The sequence below is a fragment of the Sus scrofa genome, chromosome 14 (assembly GCF_054392235.1).
Source record: "Sus scrofa isolate SSC_HxYL_T2T_F1_AM1 chromosome 14, Sscrofa_HxYL_maternal_Yorkshire_Landrace_v2.0, whole genome shotgun sequence".
Classification (NCBI taxonomy): Eukaryota; Metazoa; Chordata; class Mammalia; order Artiodactyla; family Suidae; genus Sus; species Sus scrofa.
Window position 1 is genome coordinate 64933865 of NC_139396.1, and position 20715 is coordinate 64954579.

Here is a 20715-nt window from a genome sequence, read left to right on the forward strand (position 1 = left end):
TGCAAGAGCTTCTGGAGACGGAGACACTAAATTACCTCCTTGGCCCCGGGAGAGGGAGTTCACAGGCTTGGTGGTGGCAGCCACGCTTGGCTCAGGGGTCCCTCTTTATTGTCTGGCTGCAGGTGGTGGCAGCCTGTCCAGGGCTGACAGGTGCACCCCGCCCTGCCGCCCTCCAGAGCCACTGCCCCGCCAGAAGAGTGTTCTCTCTTTCCCTCTGGTCTTCACTGCACCTCAGGCTTTCCAAGGAGCCAAGGAAGTTCTGAGACCCAGTTCAGTCTAGACCACCCCCCACCCCCCATCCAGCAGAACCCCAGCCTCAGTCACTCACACGGTTCTGCAGAGACCAAGCACTGACAGGCGTTAATTGAACCAGCTGGACAGACGCCAATATCTTGTCAGTGGCCTGTTGTTTCTCTCATTTCACTGGACAGTTATTCTTAAACCATCCTGACTTTCCTCCAGACCCTAGCCCTCACTCTAAGGAGATGCCCGAAACCCCTGGTTCGTTCCAAGAAAAGAAAATCATGGCTTCCACTTCTGCGGTGTCTGTAAATTCATCTCCATCTGCCCCATCTTCCTTCTGGTCTCAGAAGACAGACGCAGCTCTGTCCTACCCAGTGGGCCCTCACTCTCCTGCATCCTCAGCTTCTTCCTTTCCCGTCTTTCTTTCCCCACAGGTTATCCACACCTTCAGGTCCTTCTCGTTCAAACTCTGTCCTCACCCACCCTCTGCAGTCCTGCTGAGTTACTCCTTTTCCTTCCCTTTGGAGCCAAGCTTCTCCAAAGAGGGATCCACGTGAGCCTCCTTCACCCACCTCACATTTACGCTTCTTTCCTCTAGCCCAGAGCCTGCCCCACCACTCCACTGAAACTTTTCTCACCTTGTCAGCGGCTCCCACAGGGTTTAACCAGGGCATCTCCAGTCCCAATCTTTTCCTGGACTTCCCCTCCTGCATTGGCATCTGTCGGACACTTCCCTGAACTCCCTGTCTACCTGGCCTCGTAGATGTTTCTGCTCCTTAGTGCTCCCCAAACCTCTGTTATGGTCTTTTCCTGCCTGTCCCTCCCCCGCCACCCACTGCCCTGATGCTGAGGATCAGAGGGTGCTGCTCTCATCTGCTGTTTTTCTCCCCACCCAGTCCCAGGTAGTCCTCTTGGGATTTTTAACTCCCTCACTGTAAGCAGGTGACCCCCAAATCTAGACCTCCAGCTCTCACATACCCCCAGGTTTTAAATGCATATATCGTATCTGAGAAGCTCTGCATCTGGGTGTCTTCCCAGTGTCTTATCCCAGCGGATCTCAGGGAAACTCCTCTCTTTCCCCCACCAGTGTTACCAGGACCACTTGGTGGGCCTGTCATTCACACGCCGGCCAAGCTGGAGCCCATGACTCTCTCTGGACCCCAGAGTCACCTGATCCCTGAGTCTTGTTCATTCTGCCCCACCCCCACCCCCCGCTGCAAGGAAATACTCTTTACTCCCCTCCATCCTCACTGCCAACACCTTTAATCAGGCTGCCATCATGTCTGTTCTAGACCCTGGCAAAGACCTTCCAGCTCCACTGTCAGTTAGTCTCTCCTCTGCGCTTCAGCCACTGTGATCTGTCTCAGATGAAAACCTGGTTTCAGTGGCTTCCTGTCACCCAGAGGAGGACTCTGCAAATCACTGTCTACAGGCCAAATCTGGACCTTGACCTGCTTTTCTAAATCAGGTTTTATTGGATCCCAGGCATGCCCTTGTTTTTTTTCCTTAATGTTACATATTGTTTATGGCTGTCTTTGCACTGTAGTGGCAGAACTGAGTTGATGCAACAGAGATCCTGTGTCCCCAAAGCCAGAAATACTTGCTACTTGTCCTTTATAGAGAGGCTTTTGTGACCTCTGCCCTGAGGGAGAGAAGAGGATGGAAATTCTGCTACCTTCAGAGGCTTACAGTGCCCTCGGTGCCCTGGCTCTTGTCTGCCTCTCTGGTCTCCTGTCTCTCCATCACTTCTCCAGCCTTTGTGCCCTGGATGGCTTAGGAGGTCCCCTCACACACTGTGGCGTTTCCCTCCCTTGGTCCTGTATCCATGATATTCCCTCTGCCTGGACTCCCTTCCTGTGATTCTTCACCTGACAGAAGATTCTTCACTCTTACTCAGGACTCAGCTCATGTCATCCTCCTCAGGAGACTTCTCTGCCTCCCTGGCTGGGTCACATGCCCCTCTGACGAGGTCCTGCAGACCCCATGATCCCCTCCCCCATTGCACTTTCCATATCATGTTGGGATCATCTGTTCAGGTGTCTCCCTTCATCCTTAGGAGGGAAACCTTTTTTCCTTATTATACCTTGGCACCCACCACGATGTCTAGCACATAGTAGGTGCTCAACAAATACACATTAAAAAAAAATAGGAGTTCCTGCTGTGGGCACAGTGGGTTAAGAATCTGACTGCAGTGGCTCTGCAGAGTGGGTTAAAAGATTTGTCTTTGCTGCAGTTTGGATTCACTCCCTGGCCCCGGGAATTTCCATATGCCATGGGTGTGGCCATTAAAAAAAAAAAAAAAAGGTAAAAAAATAAACAGCCAGTGGTTGGAAGTTAGATGGCCTCTCACCAGGATGATTAGAAGGATGATGCTGATATCAAGAGCCAAGGGTGGCATTGCCAGATGGGTCAACTGTCCTCAGTCATGGAACCGGGATTAATGAAATATAGGAAAACCTGAAGGACTGGAGCTCCCTCTGGGGAGGAAGGTGTGGGGAGTACTAGAGTGTTCGAGATCCCCATTCGGTAGCCTTGGGAAGTCCAAATAAAATTGTGTGTATCCCGGTCAGAGAGTTCATCCCTAAATTTCAATGACCTATCTATCACCACGTAATTAGAGTTGTTGTGATTTGAATTTATTACCAAACATGGCTCTCTGCTGTTGCTGTTGGACTTGTACCATGTTGCAATGTGAGCGTGGAGATTATTGTATAAATTATTCTCACTCACATAATCATCGTGATTTTAATTACTGTGTAATCTTCGCTAATTACTGTTGTATGTATCATTTGCTTTGGTACCGATTTAACACAACTGCTTTTCGTTTGGCTAAAAGATGGCATTACAACTTTCCCTTTTTTTCAGGGGAAAAATTTGCTTTCTGTAAACATTTGCAGCCCCATACTCTTGGCTTGTGGTTCTTAGTCTAAAAGAAAAAGATTTAGATGCCACCATCCTCCTCTGATCAGCCCCTGCTGATTTTTATGTAGGGTAAGGCTGGTTGAGTTAGTAAAAAGGTCTAAGTTATAGGGTATTGTTTTTAAAATAAAGTTGTATTACTTGCAAGGAAATGCAATTACTCTCAGCAGAAGTAGGGCCAAGGATGGGTCACGTGAGACTCACTTAAATGATTAGATAAGACTCGTTTGTAATTAGTTCATTAATTATGTAAATGTGAATGGATGATACTTGGCATTAAAAACAGCTTGTTCTCAAAGCAGGTTAAGAGTCTGCTGCTAATCTTATTTCAATAGCACATTTGTTTACTGGTCCCTGAATTCTTAAAACCAGAGCGCAGGATCATTTTAATCCATCCTGAATATACTTAATGAATGAGCCTCTCATGAAAATGGTTTTATATCTTCCTAGGACAAAAGGATTCTTTTCAGTTTTATCAGCATTAAGATGAGTGGGCAAGATATGGAAACTGGAAGCGTGGAAGTTTTCAGTGCAAAGCTATTAACCATGGACCCAAGGCCTGAGCAAGGGAGGAGCAGGAGTCTGGCTGTGTCCATGGTTCATCCTTGGAGCCAGGATCACTCTCGGGCAGCTTGCCAGGGGAGGAGGGCTGTTGTCTATCTAGAGCTCCAGGTATTCATGATAGATGGACGAACCTTTCAGGAGGTTTGAGGCTCACCGAGGTTAATTGCAAGTTTGCGTAAAACCATTTGGACTGATGGTTTAGAACATTCTTAGAGAGTCCATGATCCTCTAACTGAGCAAAACTTTTGCTCAGTAAGCTCCCTGAAACATACATACTGGAAACTGCCTCTCTAGGAAATCTTCAAACATTGGCCCTACCTGTGAAATTACTGCCCAAATCAAAACCAGACCGTCACGTGTACCCCTAACACCCTCTTATATCTGTTCCATTCATGACCTCCCCCAACTCAAAAGCCACCATCCGACTTCTGCTGGGAATTACATATGCTTATTTTTTAAACTCTCCAGTGCCTTGAAGTTTAAATTTAGCTGTTGTTTTTTTCAAAGTGGGCATTTTCTCCCATACAAGCTAGACTCTCATACTGGCAGCTGAATGCTGAGTGAGGCTTTTCCCAGTAAACATTTCTTCCTTAGTTTCCATGCCCAGGATGACACGAAGATTCACTCGTCCTTCCCTCCAGTTGTCAGCTGGTGAACTGCCTTCCCCTCTGGACTGTAAGCTGCTTGAATGGAAGGCTTGGTCACTCAGTGTCTGCAGCAGCAGGGTCAGGGCACTCAACAGGCAGTTCAGGATGGCTCTGCAGAGGGGTAGGTGGACGGATGATTTGCATGCACTTAAAACTACAATTTTATGATGAACTGGGCAGGGTTAGGAATAAGTCTGAGGTTTTGTGGGGTTCCTGCCATGGTACCATCCTCAGCCGAAGTGATGTTTGTGCATGGAAAGTAAAGGAAAGCATTGAAAACGTATGCAAAATATGTTGAAGCCAAGTTGAACCTCTAATGCAGTTAGATGTTGATTACTGGAGTAATCAATAACTATGTCCCAGTCTGTCCTTTCAGAGCACTGTGGAGATTGTATGGGAAGCTTAGGCTGCCATTTGAGAGCCTGTGTCTCATCAGACCGTGACCCAGAAGCTCTCTTCCTTCTCCGTTTTGCCAGGGGGAGAGTGAGGGGTTCAAACCAGATGTGGCCTCAGCTCCCTCTCAGTTCTGAAGTTGATAAAGTTCAGTAGAAATAAAACCAGGTGTTTGGATTGTGTTTCAGCATATGAGGGATTCCCTCTAGATTGTGAAACTGGAAGATGGTCATGAATCTATTGGTTTGAAGCCCAGCAAAGTGGCTTTGGCTGACCAATAAGTGGGGCTTCTGGGGTCTGAATGAACTAGCCAGATAGAACCCTCATCTTTCTCATCCTCTGTACCTGCATTCTTTCCATTCCATGAACCTTCTTTGAGGGACTCTTCTAGATCCTGGGGATTCACAGAAGAAAAAAGGAATCTAGTTCAGAATTCACAGTCTTGTTGAGAGGAATAGACAAGTAAGCAAACAGTGATAGTATAGAGGGTGTGGGAGCACAGGGTTATGGGAACCAGAGAACGTGCCAGCCCAGCCTGGGAGGCAGGCAAAGGCTCTGGAGGCGGCTGCGGTCAGGCTCAACATTGAAGGGCAAGTTAAAATATTTGTGGTTTTTTGTTTGTTTGTTTGTTTGCAAAAAATTGATCAATGGTTCCTCAGAATCACCTGTAAAGTGTCACTTCCTTCCCCTTCCTCCTCCTCCCCCTTCCCCTCCCCTCTTCCCTCCCCCTCTTCTTCTTTCCCCTCCCCCTTCTTCTTGAATAAAGGTGTCTGGGCATCAACTCTGCCAGCCTCCACCTTAATTTCACACTGACTAGGGCTTTTTTTTTTTTTTTTCCATACTGGCTTTATTTCGGTCTTTACCTTCTTCTCTACTTCTGTCTAAATCTAAACACAGTTTTTATGACCAACAATGTGAAAATAAGTTGAAAACATCATGAACGTTCTCCCTAAAATAATTTCACATCTTTATCCTATGAAGAAGGACATTTCCTAACTATTGCACTGTTATTGCAGCTAAGGTGAACAAGTCCACAGTATCATCTAAAATCCCAACATTCATATTACCCCAGTTCTTCTGCAGTTGTATCATTGTGCTTTTTAAAAGAAGGATTCTATAAAGGGCGTTTATTGCATCTGATTGTTTCGTTTCTTTTGGTCTCTCTCTTAAAAAAAAAAAGAATGGATTTAATTCTTTAAGAGAAGGTTTAGACTTACAGAAAAATTGAACTGAACTAAGAGAGCACCCGTACCCCCATCTTCCCACACACAGGTTCCCCTCTTGTTAGCATTCTCCATTAGCCTTCAGTCTCTTAAACTAAAATGGTCCCCCTACCTCCCCGCCCCACTGAAACAGATTTTTTGGTAGCAGTCCAGACAGATTCTGATGGGCAACTCTGTTCAAAAGCCACTGGCCCTAGTACCTGGTGGCTAGTGAGAATGTGTGGGGGAGATGAGGCAAGTTCTGCTGACCCGCAGGAGCTGTGCTGGCAGGTATCCATTGAGGGCCCTTCACTTTGATGGTTTTTTTTAAAGCGTCAGGGACTCAGCAGGTACTTCGTATTGGAGGGAACAGTACACAAAGCTTTAAAGATATCTTGTATCTTAAAAACATACTATAAGGAATATAGGCTATTTACAGAGTCTTTTTCCTGACTCAAGTCCCTGTACCTTAGGGCCTGTCTGCTGCTTGTTCCACCTCCTCTGCCTACTGTCCAGCAGACCCTCTTGGGCATCCTGCATCCCACCCCCATGGCATCCTCCTAATTCTGGGTCTTCCCTTTCAGCTCAGTGGCCTTTCTAAGCTCCATGCCTTTGCCTGCGAATTGAAGGGAACAGGCTTGCTGGCCAAGGGTCAGGCGCTCATGGGAGGACTCTTCTCCCGCTTGAAGCGTCTTCCTCAGTGCCCCCACCACCCAAATCCTACCCCTCTTCCTCAGCCCCTCCCCTGGCCCTCTGCATTTTGGGCCCATAGCTCACAGTGTGCCTGGAGCTGCTCACACTGCTGGCCCTTCATGGTTGACCCAGGTGAAAGGCTAAGGCAACACATCTTCTGCTATGAAGCAAGTCCATCTGCCTCTCTGAACCTCAGTTTCCTTTTCTGTAAAATGGAACAGTCAAAGGCAGTAAAGGGTAGTAGAGCAGAGCAGTTGGGAATCGTGGATCCCAAAGTTGGCATCCTCAGTTGCAATTCATGTCCTCCTATTTATTCCATGACAAGTTACTCATCCTTCCTGAGCCTCATTTATGAAATGGGAAGATTACAATAGTAGCTGCTTCAGAGGGTTGTTGTGAAGATAAAATTGAGTAATGTCTGCAAAGCCTAAAGGCCCACGCTACAGTAGCTGCTATTACACAGAAATCACCTACACGCTCTAGGGGCTTGTAAACATCTCACGTTTCCTACTGCATCAGGCACAGTTTTGGGCACCATGTCAACTTTTATTATAGACCATCAATTACTGTGTTAGATTCGGCTGAAAAACCTTCAGGCCATCTTCAAAGGACATCTGGTTTCCCATCCAGGCCTCGATGTTAAAGAACATTGATTCATTTTTAATTTCCTCTTTAATTTCAGGGTGTGGATGAAGAATGCGGGTGACAGCATGTCTTGGGGGATGATTCATGGGGTCATTAGCTCTGCATCACATTTCCAATAGCTCCCACAGGCCCAGGCTCTGCTCGGACTCAGACCTGGGAGTTTGGAGCTTTGCTGTGTGGTGTGTCTAACGCCAGTAAAGCCAAAGTCTCCTTAATTCAGGCCTCCCTTTTTTTTTTTTTTTTGGCTCATTGTGTCTCAGTGGACTTTGAAAAATATATGTGTGTAGACGTGAGTTCTACTGGTTGGTTTCTTCTCCCCTGGAGAGTGTGAGATGTTGTGGAAGCACAAAGCAGGAGCTTCAGATCTGGCCAACCAGGGTTCACATCCAGGCCCTTCCACTTAGCAGTGTGAGCCTTGAAAGGGTGGTTTCTCACCCGCGTTCCTCATCTGCAAGATGGGGTGATGAGGTGATATAGATGAAGTATGTGCAGTTTGTTCTTCTTCACCCAGTCTTGATGGCATGTCTACTACCCTGGTAGTAGACACTAGAGGAAAAAGGATGGAGCCATGTTCACAGGACAGCCCTACAGGGGAAGGGGCATGGCCCACACTGGAGACATGGCTCTTAGCAGCTGGCTAGCTCTGAGGCTGAACAGACCACTTCAAGGTCCTCATCCCTTTCTTGTGTTGCACGGAGTAAGCTCAAACATATGAATTACGTATTCTTTTTTTTTGTTTTGTCTTGTTTTTTTGTCTTTTTTTTAGGGCTGCACCTGCGGCATATGGAGGTTCCCAGGCTAGGGGTCAAATCAGAACTGTAGCCGCGGGCCTACGCCACAGCCACAGCCACGCCAGATCCAAGCCGCATCTGCGACCTACACCACAGCTCATGGCAACGCCGGATCCTTAACCCACTGAGTGAGGTTAGGGATCAAACCCATGCCCTCATGGATGCTAGTCGGGTTTGTAAACCACTGAACCACGATGGGAACTCCAGGAATTACGTATTCTTGACCGGCTGCCCCTTCTCTAGCCCTGATGGAAGGGGTCATTAATTAAAAAACAAATTGAACGAGTAAGAAGGTTTTAAACACATACTTAGTAGTAGTTTAAACTATGCAGGTTTAATTGCTGCAGCCTCCTCCTGGCGTGAGGAGCTGGGGGAGGGGCAGGTGTTTCAGGCGTCGCTCCTGGGTACCAACTCTACTGATCGCACCTGTCATCTCTGCTTCCTGGCAAAATGGTGAGGTTCAGCAAGATTGTCCCCACTCTCACAGCCAGGCTTTACAAGATACCTGGCTGCGAAGGGACAGAGCCAGGATGTGAACCCAGGCCTGTCTACTTTCCTGAAACCTGGATTCTTAGTCTTGCAAGTTAGAAAGAGAGGAAATTCCAGCATTTCTGGATGAGCAGGTCCAGATTTATCTAATAAGCTTCATAAATTTGAGCCACTAATTTTAGAGCGTTTTTACATATATTCTCTTATTCATCATTTCATTTAATCGGCTTTTATTGGGTGCCCACTATGTGCCAGAGGGTTTGGGATTCACTTACTCATCCAACACATGTTTATTGAGCACCTGCTGTGTACCAGGGCACTGGTACTTCACTTCCTCATTCAACACATGTTTATAGAACACCTGCTGTGTGCACTCTGACACTGTTCCAGGCACAAGGGTATAGCAGTGAGTGCAACAAGCAAAAACCCTTGCCTTCCTAGAGCTCTCATCTTTACAATGTTGCAAGGTTGACCAGGTTTTCCCCCACTTTACATCTGAAGAAACTGAGGCCTAGAGGAATTAGGTGACTATCCCAAGGCCACTAAGTGAACAGTGAGTGGCAGAACCAGACTACACTCTGAGGGACAAGTGTTGTCTGGGTGGGGTGATGTTGGAGACCCTGTTAATCCTGTGTCACATCACAGGGTCTGGAGGAAGTTTCCAGAGAAAGGTGCTGCCGCCTGTGGGGTCGGAACCCTGCCTCTGCCACTCCTAGCTGTGTGTGCTTGCAGAGGTCACCCCACCTCACTGTGCATGGAGCTCACAATCCCCAGCCCCCAGGGTAGCTGTCGAGATCGTAAGGGAGGTGGCCATCAGCTCCGCGCAGGCAGGTGGCCCAGCCGCTCATTCTCCCTGTGTCCATGGCAGCAGCATGGCACCTGGTACACAGCGGGTGCTCAACCAGGGGCAACTCTTGTAGGACCAGCCTGGCACCTATGTGGCTGGACACCCAGGAATGTCTGCTGGCTCCTTATCAGGCAAGTATGCGAGAAGGCTCTTCCTTTTGGAATAGACTAAGGGGCAGGTGCAGAAGTTCCCAAGATGTTTCCGGAGTCCCTTCTTAGAGAACCACAGTGCCCCCACCTAGCATGTGTCCATAGCTGTCTCCCAGTGACTCATAGAGCCTCCCATCCATCATCTGTCTCCCTGGCCAAGGCGCTGGGAGGCAGGCACAGCGACGTCTTGATTAGCCACCATCCATCCATCATACAATGCTGATGGAAGGGAGTTCCATCTGAGCCACGCTGGCCTGTGAGGACAGCTGGGAAAAAAATGAGTCTTCCCAGGCCCCTGGATGAAGACAGCATGATTTGTTCCAGAGCCAGGGCAGAAACGAGAGGACATCCTGCCTCAGGCAGCAGACCAGAGACCCACACCCGAAGCTTGCAAGAGGGCATCTGAATTCAGATTAAATTCTGCAGTCTCCACCAAGAAAGGGGTGGCCAGCACAGACTGCTCACTTGCAATGCTTTTAAGCACACAGGAAATAGAAAAAGAGGTTGCAGAGAGTGGGTGATTTCTTTCTTTTTTTTTTTTGAATTAGACACATTTATTATTTATTACTCAATTAATTTATTACATTTATAGTTGTACAATGATCATCACAATCCAATTTTATAGGATTTCCATCCCACACCCCCAGCACATCCCCCCACCCCCCCCAAACTGTCTCCTTTGGAAACCATAAGTTTTTTCAAAGTCCGTGAGTCAGTATCTGTTCTGCAAAGAAGTTCATTGTGTTCTTTCTTTAGATTCCACATGTCAGTGATAGCATTTGATCTTGGTGTCTCATTGACTGACTTCACTTAGCATGATAATTTCTAGGTCCATCCATGTTTCTAAAAATGCCGTTATTTTGTTCCTTTTAATGGCTGAGTAATATTCCATTGTGTATATGTACCACATCTTCTTGATCCACTCCTCTGTCAGTGGACATTTAGGTTGTTTCCATGTCTTGGCTATTGAAAATAGTGCTGCAATGAACATTGGAGTATATGTGTCTTTGTGAGTCGTGGTTTTTCTCTGGATAGATGCCCAGGAGTGGGATTACTGGATCAAATGGTAGTTCTATGTTTAGTTTTCTGAGGTGAGGAATCTCCATAGTTTTCCACAGTGGTTGCACCAATTTACAATCCCACCAACAGTGTAATAGGGTTCCTTTTTCTCCACACCCTCTCCAGCACTTATTGTTTGTAGACTTTTTGATGATGGCCATTCTTGCTGGTGTAAGGCGGTACCCTCATAGTAGTTTTGATTTGCATGTCTCTAATAATGAGTGATGTTGAATATCTTTGCATGTGTTTTTTGGCCATCCGTATGTCTTCTTTGGAGAATCGTCTGTTTAGATCTTCTGCTCATTTTTTGATGGGGTTGCTTTTTTTGGTATTGAGCAGTAGGAGGTGTTTATAAATTTTGGAGACGAATCCCTTGTCAGTTGCTTCATTCACAAATATTTTCTCCCATTCTGTGGGTTGTCTTTTTGTTTTGTTTATGGTTTCCTTTGCTGTACAGAAATGTTTAAGTTTAATTAAGTCCTATTCGTTTATTTTTGTTTTTACTGTCATTGCTCTAAGAGGTAGATCTGAGAAGATGTTGCTGTCGTTTATGTCTGAGAGTGTTTGGCCTATGTTTTCCTCTAAGAGTTTTGTAGTATCTGGTCTTATATCTAGGTCTTTAACGACAGAAATTGATGGAAAGACATACCATGCTCTTGGATTGGAAGAGTCAATATTATCAAAATGACTATAACTACCCAAGGCAATCTATAGATTCAATGCAGTCCCTATCAAATTACCAAGGACATTTTTCACAGAACTCGAACAAAATATTTTAAAGTTTGTTTGGAAGCACAAAAAAACCAGAATAGCCATGACATCCTGAAAAAGAAAAATGGAGCTGGAGAAATCAGGCTCCCTGACTTCAGACTATACTACAAAGCAACAGTCATCAAAACCGTATGGTAGTGGTACAAAGACAAATATAGATCAGTGTAACAGAATAGAAAGCCCAGAATTAAACCCACCTACCTACAGTCAGCTAATCTATGACAAAGGAGGCAAGAATATACAATGGAGAAAGGACAGCTTGTTCAATAAGTGGTGCTGGGAAAACTGGACAGCCACATGTAAAAGAATGAAATTAGAACACTCCCTAACACCATACACAAAAATAAATTCCAAATGGAGATGTGGGTGATTTCAATGGCAAACCCAGGAGGCAGCACTCAGCTGAGACGAGTCTCCTTCTCCCACCTTCCTTCTCTGTCAGCCCTCCCTCCTCACTCTGCCCCCAATCCCACTACTCTCTGGCCCCCCAGGAGTCTACACTGCTTGGTTCTGGTTTCAGGCCTATCAGCTGAGGCACCAACCAGAGCACTCTGGAAGGTGGGACCCTGCCCGACCCACCCCCCTGGGGACTTGAGCCCTTGGGCTCCTGGGCAGAGCTCCGTGATCACCATCTGGTGGCAGCCAGATGGAGCCTGGGCTGCTGCACTGGGACATTGTGAATTGCCCACCTTCAGGAAGATGCTGCTCCTGGTGGGCCTGGGCCTGGGAAGGTGGGTGGATCTCCCGAGTCTAGCCCAGCCCAGAGCCCCCAGGGCTTGGGTCCTGGGGAGCCCATGTCCTTTGGGCCTGGACAGCAGCACACACAGGCTGGGACCCCCAGGCCCTGCTCCTGGGTTGCCTATGGCTTTGCTTGCCTCAGCCTGTCCCACCTTTTGATCAAAGATGAGAGCAGGTCCTCAGCTGCCGGCCCGTGCCCACCTGCGACCATCCCCTCTGTCCCCCTTGCCTTGCCCCCAGCCTCTCTCCTCCTTTGCCTTCTCTGTCACCAGCCCCCTCACTTCAGCTCCTCTCTTGTTGGTCCTTCTTCTCCTTCTCCACTTCTCTTTGCTCCTCCTCTGCTTTCCTCATCTTATCTACTCCCTCTTTTTCAGAGACTTGATTTCCAAGACTTGACTCAGTTCAGCAACACATACTGAGCATCTGCTGTGTACTGGGCACGTGCCAACTCAGGGTGCAGACATGAGACTCAGCAGGGTCCTGACGGCACAGGCTGGAGAGCTGTATCCCCCACCTCCTCTTCTTCCAGCCTTTTTTCTACTTTTTTCCTACTACTCTTTCTCCCCCTGCCCCTTCCCCCTGCCCCCCCACCTCCTTCTCCTCCTCCTGTAGCTTCTATTCCATCCTAGTCTTGGCCTCTGCAGCCAGCACAGAAGAGAGGAGCTGGGGCCAGTGGGATGGCAGGGTCCCAGGAGGTTCGGCAGCGGGAGCCCTGGATGCTGGCATCCCCATGGGGCAGGTGACAGAAGAGACCGAGCGTGCCTAGGACTCATTCATCATGCCTGCTCCCATGAGGGCCAGGACAGGACAGAAATTACTTTTGTCAGCTCTGCAGCAGCCCATTGGCCCTGGCAGCTCCAAGCTGTTTATTTAAAAAAAAAAAGGAAAGAAAGAAAAAAGCCCTGTGAATGCCATCTTGCCGTGTATTAGGGGAACAATTCCAAAGTGATGATGTTGACAAACACCCCTTCAGGTAATCACACAGGAGCATTCTGGCTCCTTCCCCAGCCGTGTCCAGCTGTGACAGAGATGAAAGGTGACAGGCAAGAAATGGGAAGGGAGCAGCTGCTCTGGGCAAATTGTGTGGCTGTTGTTGGCACACAAGAGGGCCAGCCTTTCTTAGGAACAGTGAGATCAAGGTCACCTGCCCATTTATTCTTCTGTTCATGCCTCCTGGAACTTCAGTTAAAGCTTTCCTTGAACCCAGTGGTGGGCAAGTCTCTGGAAATTCAGAGGTTATCAGTAGTAATTATAAGGAGCACTAACTGCTGATTATTAATGATTAATAGTCATTTGCTGTTGATTATTAATTAGTCATAACTGTTAACCGTTATTTAAGAAGCCTAGTACCAGGCACTGAGCCCAGGGTTCTTCTTTCATGCCCCTGGTCTCCCCATGAGGTCAGCACAGTGACCATTGCTGAGAGGAGGTGGAAGGATGCTTCCAGCAAAGGGAACAGCATGTGCAAACCCTGGAGGCAGGAAGCACTTGGCCTTTCCCTGGAGACCCTTGTGGCTGGGGCAGAGTGAGCAAGGGGCCAACTCATAATACAGGAGGTTAGGGAGGGGGTTGGTCCCCTGAGCCCAGGAGGACTGAGGATGGTGAGGAGAGTGGATGATGGGGGCAGGGCATCCACACCCTTACCTTGGGATCTACTTTGTGGTCCCCTCATGGTCCCCAGACCATGACATTGACCCTCTCTACCTAGCTGACCTAGGGCATAAGGAGGGACAGATGAACACAGCTGGCCCTGTACCTGTCACTCATGGAAACTTTTCACAAAGCATCATCACCGTGGCAACCTCCCAACCTCCCATTGCTATGGTCCTGGGTCAGAGAGTTTTTTGCCAACATCATAAGAGAGAGGCTTATGGGATGGTGGGAGCTCAGGAAGGCAGTGTCTAGTCCCTACCTAGGTCCCTGAAAAAGACTCCAACCCCTTCCCTTCCACACCCTCCTCTCCACTCTGGGCATCACCTCCAGGGGCCAAAGGCTTGGCTCCTTCTGAGGATCAACAGCACTTTGGGTCACTGCAGTCAGCTCTTTAGCTTCTAAACTGTCCTACATAATCAGGGGGTGGAGACAGTGATAACAGACTGTGGAGAGCAGGACGCCTTCCTCAGTTTGTGCCAGAATTCCAGGCTTCATGTGTAGGTGGCTGACTCCTGTAATCATTACTGTGTGGCAGAGCAGCAAGCAAGGACTGGGCCTAATGACCAGAAGCCCGCATAGCACTGCTCTGGACGCTGCTTCCTCTGGCCCAGCCCCGGCCTTGTCTGCCACACTCAAGGGCTGACATTGGGCACCCCTTGTATAAATTACAATCTCGCTGGTGGGCGGGAAAGAGGTTGTTTGTCTTAGAAAGAAGACAAATAGATTTTATTTATCAAAGGAATGGCTGATAGTCTCCAGTTTCTCTCCTTTAAGCCCTCCTCTTCATTTTATAGTCTGTAATTTGGCCCCACTGCGAGATTCCCACTTTTCAGAGGCAGAGTGGTTTTGGCTCAGCTGCTGCAAAATGCCTCTGCCTGGTGTAGTCCCAGAATAGAAAGCGTCTGTCCTCTTGTGTATAGTCTTGGTTTCAAGTTGATTTCGTATAAAGCTTTCCCTTTTGAAGGACCAGTTCTTTTAACCCCACCTCCATCCCATGAAACAGTGGGGGGTATCACAGAGCATCTCATTCAGCCACATATTTGGGTCACTGGCTCTCAGAAGTTCTGCATGGTCTGACTGTCCTCTGGGCTTGGCCCTAAATAAATAAATAACTTTCTGCAGGTCCCTCTCGAGTTTTCGAAGCAGATTACCTATTTCACAGCAGGCTCTGGGATGATAGGTCCCATCATGTCAGATATGATGCCTCGTAAATCTAAGTCGTCAGTCAGAGCTGCAGTTTTAATCTACTCAAACGTACTTAGCCGGGTTTAATTATAGACAGAAATTGCATTTCACAAAGCAATGAGAAATCATTTATACGGCCCGAGTTTGCGCATTAAATCACACGGTTCATTGGAGAGTGCTGTGGGGATGGCGTTTCCAAAGAAAAATAGTATTACTGCCTGCGCACCGTGGCCCTCACACCAATGGGGCGGAGTGTATGAATGGCGTGATGTCTGCTGACGGCACTTTTCTTCCTGGCGCAGGATGCACAAGGAGGCTGGCGATGCTGAGCGGGCCCAGCGGGCTTCTCCTCGGAGTGGGGCCCGGGACGTCCATGGCAGAACCTCAGGGGACAAGGCCGCTTCTCCCCTCTCCCTCCGCCGGGGAAAGCCCTGCCACTTCGGGGACGGCGAAGAGTGTGGCGTCCAGACAAAGCCCCCAGGGAGAGCAGGAACGCCGTCCTCCTCCCTGGCTTCCCAGAGCAGAGACGCATCCCCGCTGTCCAGGGACAAGCTGCCAAGTCCCTCCGCAGCCCTGTCAGAGTTCGTGGAGGGGCTTCGGCGGAAGAGAGCGCAGAGGGGCCAGGGCTCGCCGCTGGGCCTGGAGGACTGGCCCACCCTCCCCATCTACCAGACCACCGGGGCGTCCACACTGAGGAGGGCCAGGGCGGGCAGTGACGAGGGAGCCCTCTCGCTGAGGTCTGGGGCGCCGTCACCCTTGGGCGCAGAGGGTGCCGCCGGGACGTCGGCTGGGCTCCTGCGGTCCACCAGTCTGAAATGCATCTCTTCCGAGAGCGCGGGCGGCCCCACCCCTCTGCCTGAGAAGCTGAAGACCCGCTTCAGTTCCTGCGAGTCCCTCCTAGAACCTGGGGCGGGCGCGAGAAGGAAATCGAGCTCCCCGTCCGCGCTCAGGGACTCATTCTTGTCGCCCACACTGCGCCCTCGACGGCGCTGTCTGGAGTCTTCCTTGGACGACGCCGGCTGTCCGGACCTCGGGAAGGAGCCGCTGGTCTTCCAGAACCGCCAGTTCGCCCACCTGATGGGGGACCCCCTGGACAGCGACCCATTCAGCTGGAAGCTCCCAAGCCTCAACTACGAACGTAAAACCAAAGTGGATTTTGATGACTTCCTCCCTGCCATCCGGAAGCCCGAGACTCCCACGTCCTTGGCCGGAGCTGCCAAAGATGGGCGAGACAGTTCACAGCATTCAAGCGTCCACTTTGAGACAGAAGAGGCCGACAGGGGCTTTCTGTCAGGGATAACCACCATTTTGAAAAAGAGCCCAGAGCCCAAGGAGGACCCCGCTCACTTCTCTGACTCATCCTCCTCCTCCAGCTCCATCGTGTCTTTCAAAAGCGCTGACAGCATCAAGAGTCGGCCGAGAATCCCCCGAGTGGAGGGCGATGGTGGGGAGCAAACGTCCCTGGAGAACAGAGAGCTGGGAGCAAGGAGGAAAGACGAGGATGTTGAGAGCATCATGAAGAAATACCTGCAGAAGTAGGAACCAGCTCAGGTACAAGCAGCAGGCTGGGACCATGCCCCTTGGGGAATATGAAACAAGGGAGTCCACCCAGGCCTGGGTGCCTGGAGGAAACCGGTTGCTGCTGCTGCCTTTAATGCTGTGACTAATTTCTCTAGAGAGCAGTTTTTAGAGGTTTTTTACTGAAATAATGGGTTGCTGTTTATGCAAACAGTGTGTTGCTGATAAATGCAAAACTTAACAGAAGTGCTCACCAGGTGCCACTGGTGTCCTTGCTCTTTAACCTACAGACCCATCAGAAAGCTTGAGGATCCTGGGTGGGTGGGGGGTGGTGCTAAAGGATGTGCTGGGCTTGTCATGTTTCCCCACCTTTGTCTTGTTCTTTTCATGGCTAGGCTGGGGGAGCCATGATGGCATCTGTCCACATAATGAGAGGAGATCTGGGGTGGGTGGGTGGGGAAGAGTCAGGCCAGAATAGAAGAGGCCTTGACAGTGGTGAAGTCCAACTCTTATATTAAATGTATAGAGAGAAACTAGAGCCCAAGAAGCAGGGAGAATGGGACAAGTGCAGAGGTCACAGAACCGCAATGTGGGAGAAGCAGTGCTTCTCTCTGCCCTCTTCCAGCTCCCTTCCTGATCCTGGCTCTTCGCTGCAGTAGAGGTAAGATGAGGAATTCATTGCTAATAATGGCTCACATTTATCGAATGTGTTTATCAGGGGGTCATTTGGTGCCCATAGTAACCCCAAGAAGTGGTGAGTATGATTTATTCCCTGTTTACAGGTTAACGAACTGAGAACCAAGGAGGTTAACTCCCTTGTACAGAATCACCCAGGCAGAACTGGGATTTGAAACTTCAGAGTCCACACTTTTGTCAGTAATACTTTCTCTCAGGTACATATTCCAGACCTCTGTGTGAGTAAACTCAGAGCCGATCATGGAGCTGGGTCTTTTAAAGAGGTTGCCTCGATTGAGGTCAAACTGAGGCAGACCTTAGAATCGTAAAGCTAAAAGGGGGTTGGAACTCACGGATCCCAGCTCCACTCTCGCACAAATGAGGAGGACCTCAAGATCAAGGTCGCTCAGTGAGTCTGTGGCAAACCCAGCCACCCTGACTCCCTGTCCAGTGCCCTTTGCCCTGAGGCAGAGCCGGCCACTGACTGCGGCTCGCAGGGCACGTTTCAAATGTCAGGGCGCCAACAATACCACCTCCTGGCTCCCAATTGAAATGTGAAGCCCCCTCAGGCAGGCTGGTGGGGGCACAGAGGAGGAGAAAGAGCCTCCCCCCGGGGGGTTCAGACTCTGCACACCTGCAGCCTGGCAGTGGCTCCTCACCTCTGTAAACCTCTGCATTATCAGTGCAGCTTAGGTGGTGGAGTGGCCGCACATGGTGCGCAGCCCACACTGGGCCTCAGCCACCAGCCCTCCTTCTACAGGCCTCCTGGTCCAAAACAAGCTGCACGCCCTGCTACTTGGAGAGTCACCCTCAGCCCATCAAAAAGCCATTGCCCCTTCCGTGGAGATGAGCTTGGACTGTATCAGAGCAGATTCATCTGACTTAACATGGCCTTCTCTCTGCTCTCAATTACCGAGGAGAGCTCTGATATTCATTTACATTATTATGCTCTGGGGGACACAGAACGCAGTTTCAAAGGCCAAGTAAAGGGCACACGTCCGGAAGGGGAACAGTCCTTAGCAGACGTCGCCACGGAACATCTTGTCTCTGCCATTTTTTAATTTTTTTTTTAAGCTCAGCTCCCCTCCCCGCTCCCCGCAGTGCTGACTCTGATAATGGAGCGCCCACCTGAAAATCACCTCCACCTTTAACTGGCACACTGGAGTCTTGAGCTCAACAGTACAGCTCCTCCATTGCCCACACGCTAATGCGCTGTGGGATTCGGAACCACACCAGCCCCCAGAGCTCAGGTTTTCCCTGTAACTGGCCAAGCAATGCAACCTTGTCAAGCATCTGTGTTCTCAGCTGGAAGATGGGGGTGATAATACCAGCCACCCAAAGCAGCACTGTGAGCATGATGTGAGCAAGACCCCAGCCCAGAGACCGGCACCCAGCGGCCAAGTACATGTCAGGGTGTCCTGCACTTGGACACGGTGGCCCTTCAGGGTCTCTGTCTCAGGTTCCCCCCACTTATTTCCCTTCTGCTGCCCTCATTCCTCTGAGAGGCATCACTGCAGTAACACCACCTGGGAATGTGGGCTCAGGGGGCTTCCACCCACCAAAACACGCTCCCTGGGCCCCACTTATCAGCTCTGACCTGCATCTGTTCCAGCCTCCTGTGATGCGCTGCCCTCCAAGACTTCTCAACTCCACGACTGTCCGGAGAGAGAGAGACTGAGACTGGCCAGGCCTCCTCAGAGGCCCTGAGTCCAGAGCCAGCTCGGCCACCCTCCAGGGGCCAGCAGGGCCCAGCAGAGGCATATCCCATGGACATGGGGCTTCCAATGTGCTAGGTCTGTACCAAATAAAGTGTTGGCTACTTGGCATCTGTGCCTTCTCTCTGTTCTGTGATCATGTTACCTGGGACTCTGGAGGGTTTACGGGGTGCAGCTTGTGATAGAAAGGTTCCGAGGAAAGGCAATAACACCAACTCGTTGTAGTCTTTGTAGCTTCGGGAGCACCATTTCTCTCCCTGTGTGTCTACATGCAGTGATCTTAGTCCTCTTCACTTGGCCAAGTTCAGCTCAGGTGTCACCTCCTTCAGGAAGTCTTCCCTAATATATCAAACTAAAATAAAGGCTCTTTCTCCATTCTCCCTTAATTCCCATGTTTACCTCTCTTATATTTACCTTGTCTATTTAGGTATCTGCATTGTGTGTAGAAGTGCAGGCATTCAAGAAATTGTGATGAATGAATGAATGAATGAAAGAACCATGGGACAAGTCAGTGGCCCACACACCCCGAATGCCTGTGACACACTGACACACATGCATCCCAACAAATGACCGCCCATATCAGCATTCAAGAACCTGTGACCATTTGTTCCTACCCACTGCCTCCCATACACACACCACCACACGAGTATCAAAAACTACACTCGCAAAGGCACACTTGCAGCCTGGACACCTGCTTTTTCAAACCTCCTTGAAGAATTAATAACACTAAAACCATAGGCTGATGTTTATTGATCACATACTGTGTGCAGGCCACTGTGCTAGGATTTTACATGGTGCATCCCACTGTGACATTATAAAAAGTCCCGAGAGGAGTTCCTGTTTTGGCTCAGCAGTAACAAACCCGACTAATACCCTTGAGGATGCGGGTTCGATCCCTGGCCTCTCTCAGTGAGTTAAAGATATGGCATTGCTGTGGCTGTGATGTAGGCCAGCAGCTGTAGCTCTGATTTGACCCTTAACCTGGGAACTTCATATGCCATGGGTGTGGTCCTAAAAAGATTTGAAAAAAAAAAAAAAGGTCCTGAGAGATAAATGCACTTGTTAATCCCTATTTACAAAGGCAGAACCAGCTTCTGCTCACACTGAGGTAGCCAGCACGGCTTCTCAAGTTCCCCCACGTGGGTCTTTTCCTAGGACCCCTCTGGGACGACCAGTCACAGATCCCATCAGGAAGGAAAGCACCATTGGCATTACCAGTGTTAATCTGCTAGGGCTGCTGTTAAGAAAGTGCTGCAAACTGGGTGGCCTACACAACAGAAGCTTACTGTCCCGCCGTTCTGGAGGCTAGAAGTCCAAAATTACGGTGTTGGCAGTGTTGTTCTTTCTGAGTGGCTTAAAGGACTCTGTCTTGGTTTATATACAGCCATATTCTTCCTGTCTCTTTACACCATTTTCCTCCTGTGCAGGTCTGTCTCTGTGTCCCAATTTCCCCCTTTTTTGAGGACACAGTCATGTTTTATTAGGTCCCACCCTAACCTCAATTTGATTACCTGGACAAAGACCTTATCCCCTAATAAGGCCATGTCCTGAGGTACTGGGGGTCAGGATATCTGAGGGGGTGGGTGGTGAGGGACACAACTCAAGCCGTAACCAAGTACCAGTTGGGGTTCACTCCATGAAGGGGAGACCCCAGCTCTGACCATCCCCATCAAAGGCTGTGGGTGGAAGTGGGAAGGAGGGAAGATGGGGCAGGAAGGAAAATCACCAGATGCCCTCCCTGGAAGACCCCGCTTCCTTCCTGTCTCTCTGGTGCGGCAGGTCGGTAGAACAGTGGACTGTTTTCTCGTATGCAGGAGCA

General features: G+C 49.4%; 1 protein-coding gene across 5 annotated transcripts in view; it reads left to right on the top strand.

Moving 5' to 3' along the window:
- The window catches only part of MYO18B (myosin XVIIIB), a 237319-nt gene extending 218312 nt beyond the window's left edge, over positions 1-19007 (top strand). For all 5 annotated transcript variants that reach the window (XM_084994645.1, XM_084994642.1, XM_084994641.1 and 2 more), the window contains exons 43-44: positions 15291-16539; positions 18794-19007. In XM_084994645.1, coding sequence (XP_084850771.1) covers positions 15291-16527 — 1237 coding nt within the window. In that variant the 3' untranslated portion in view covers positions 16528-16539; positions 18794-19007. The remainder of the gene's footprint in view (positions 1-15290; positions 16540-18793) is intronic.
- The last annotated feature ends 1708 nt before the right edge of the window (positions 19008-20715 follow it).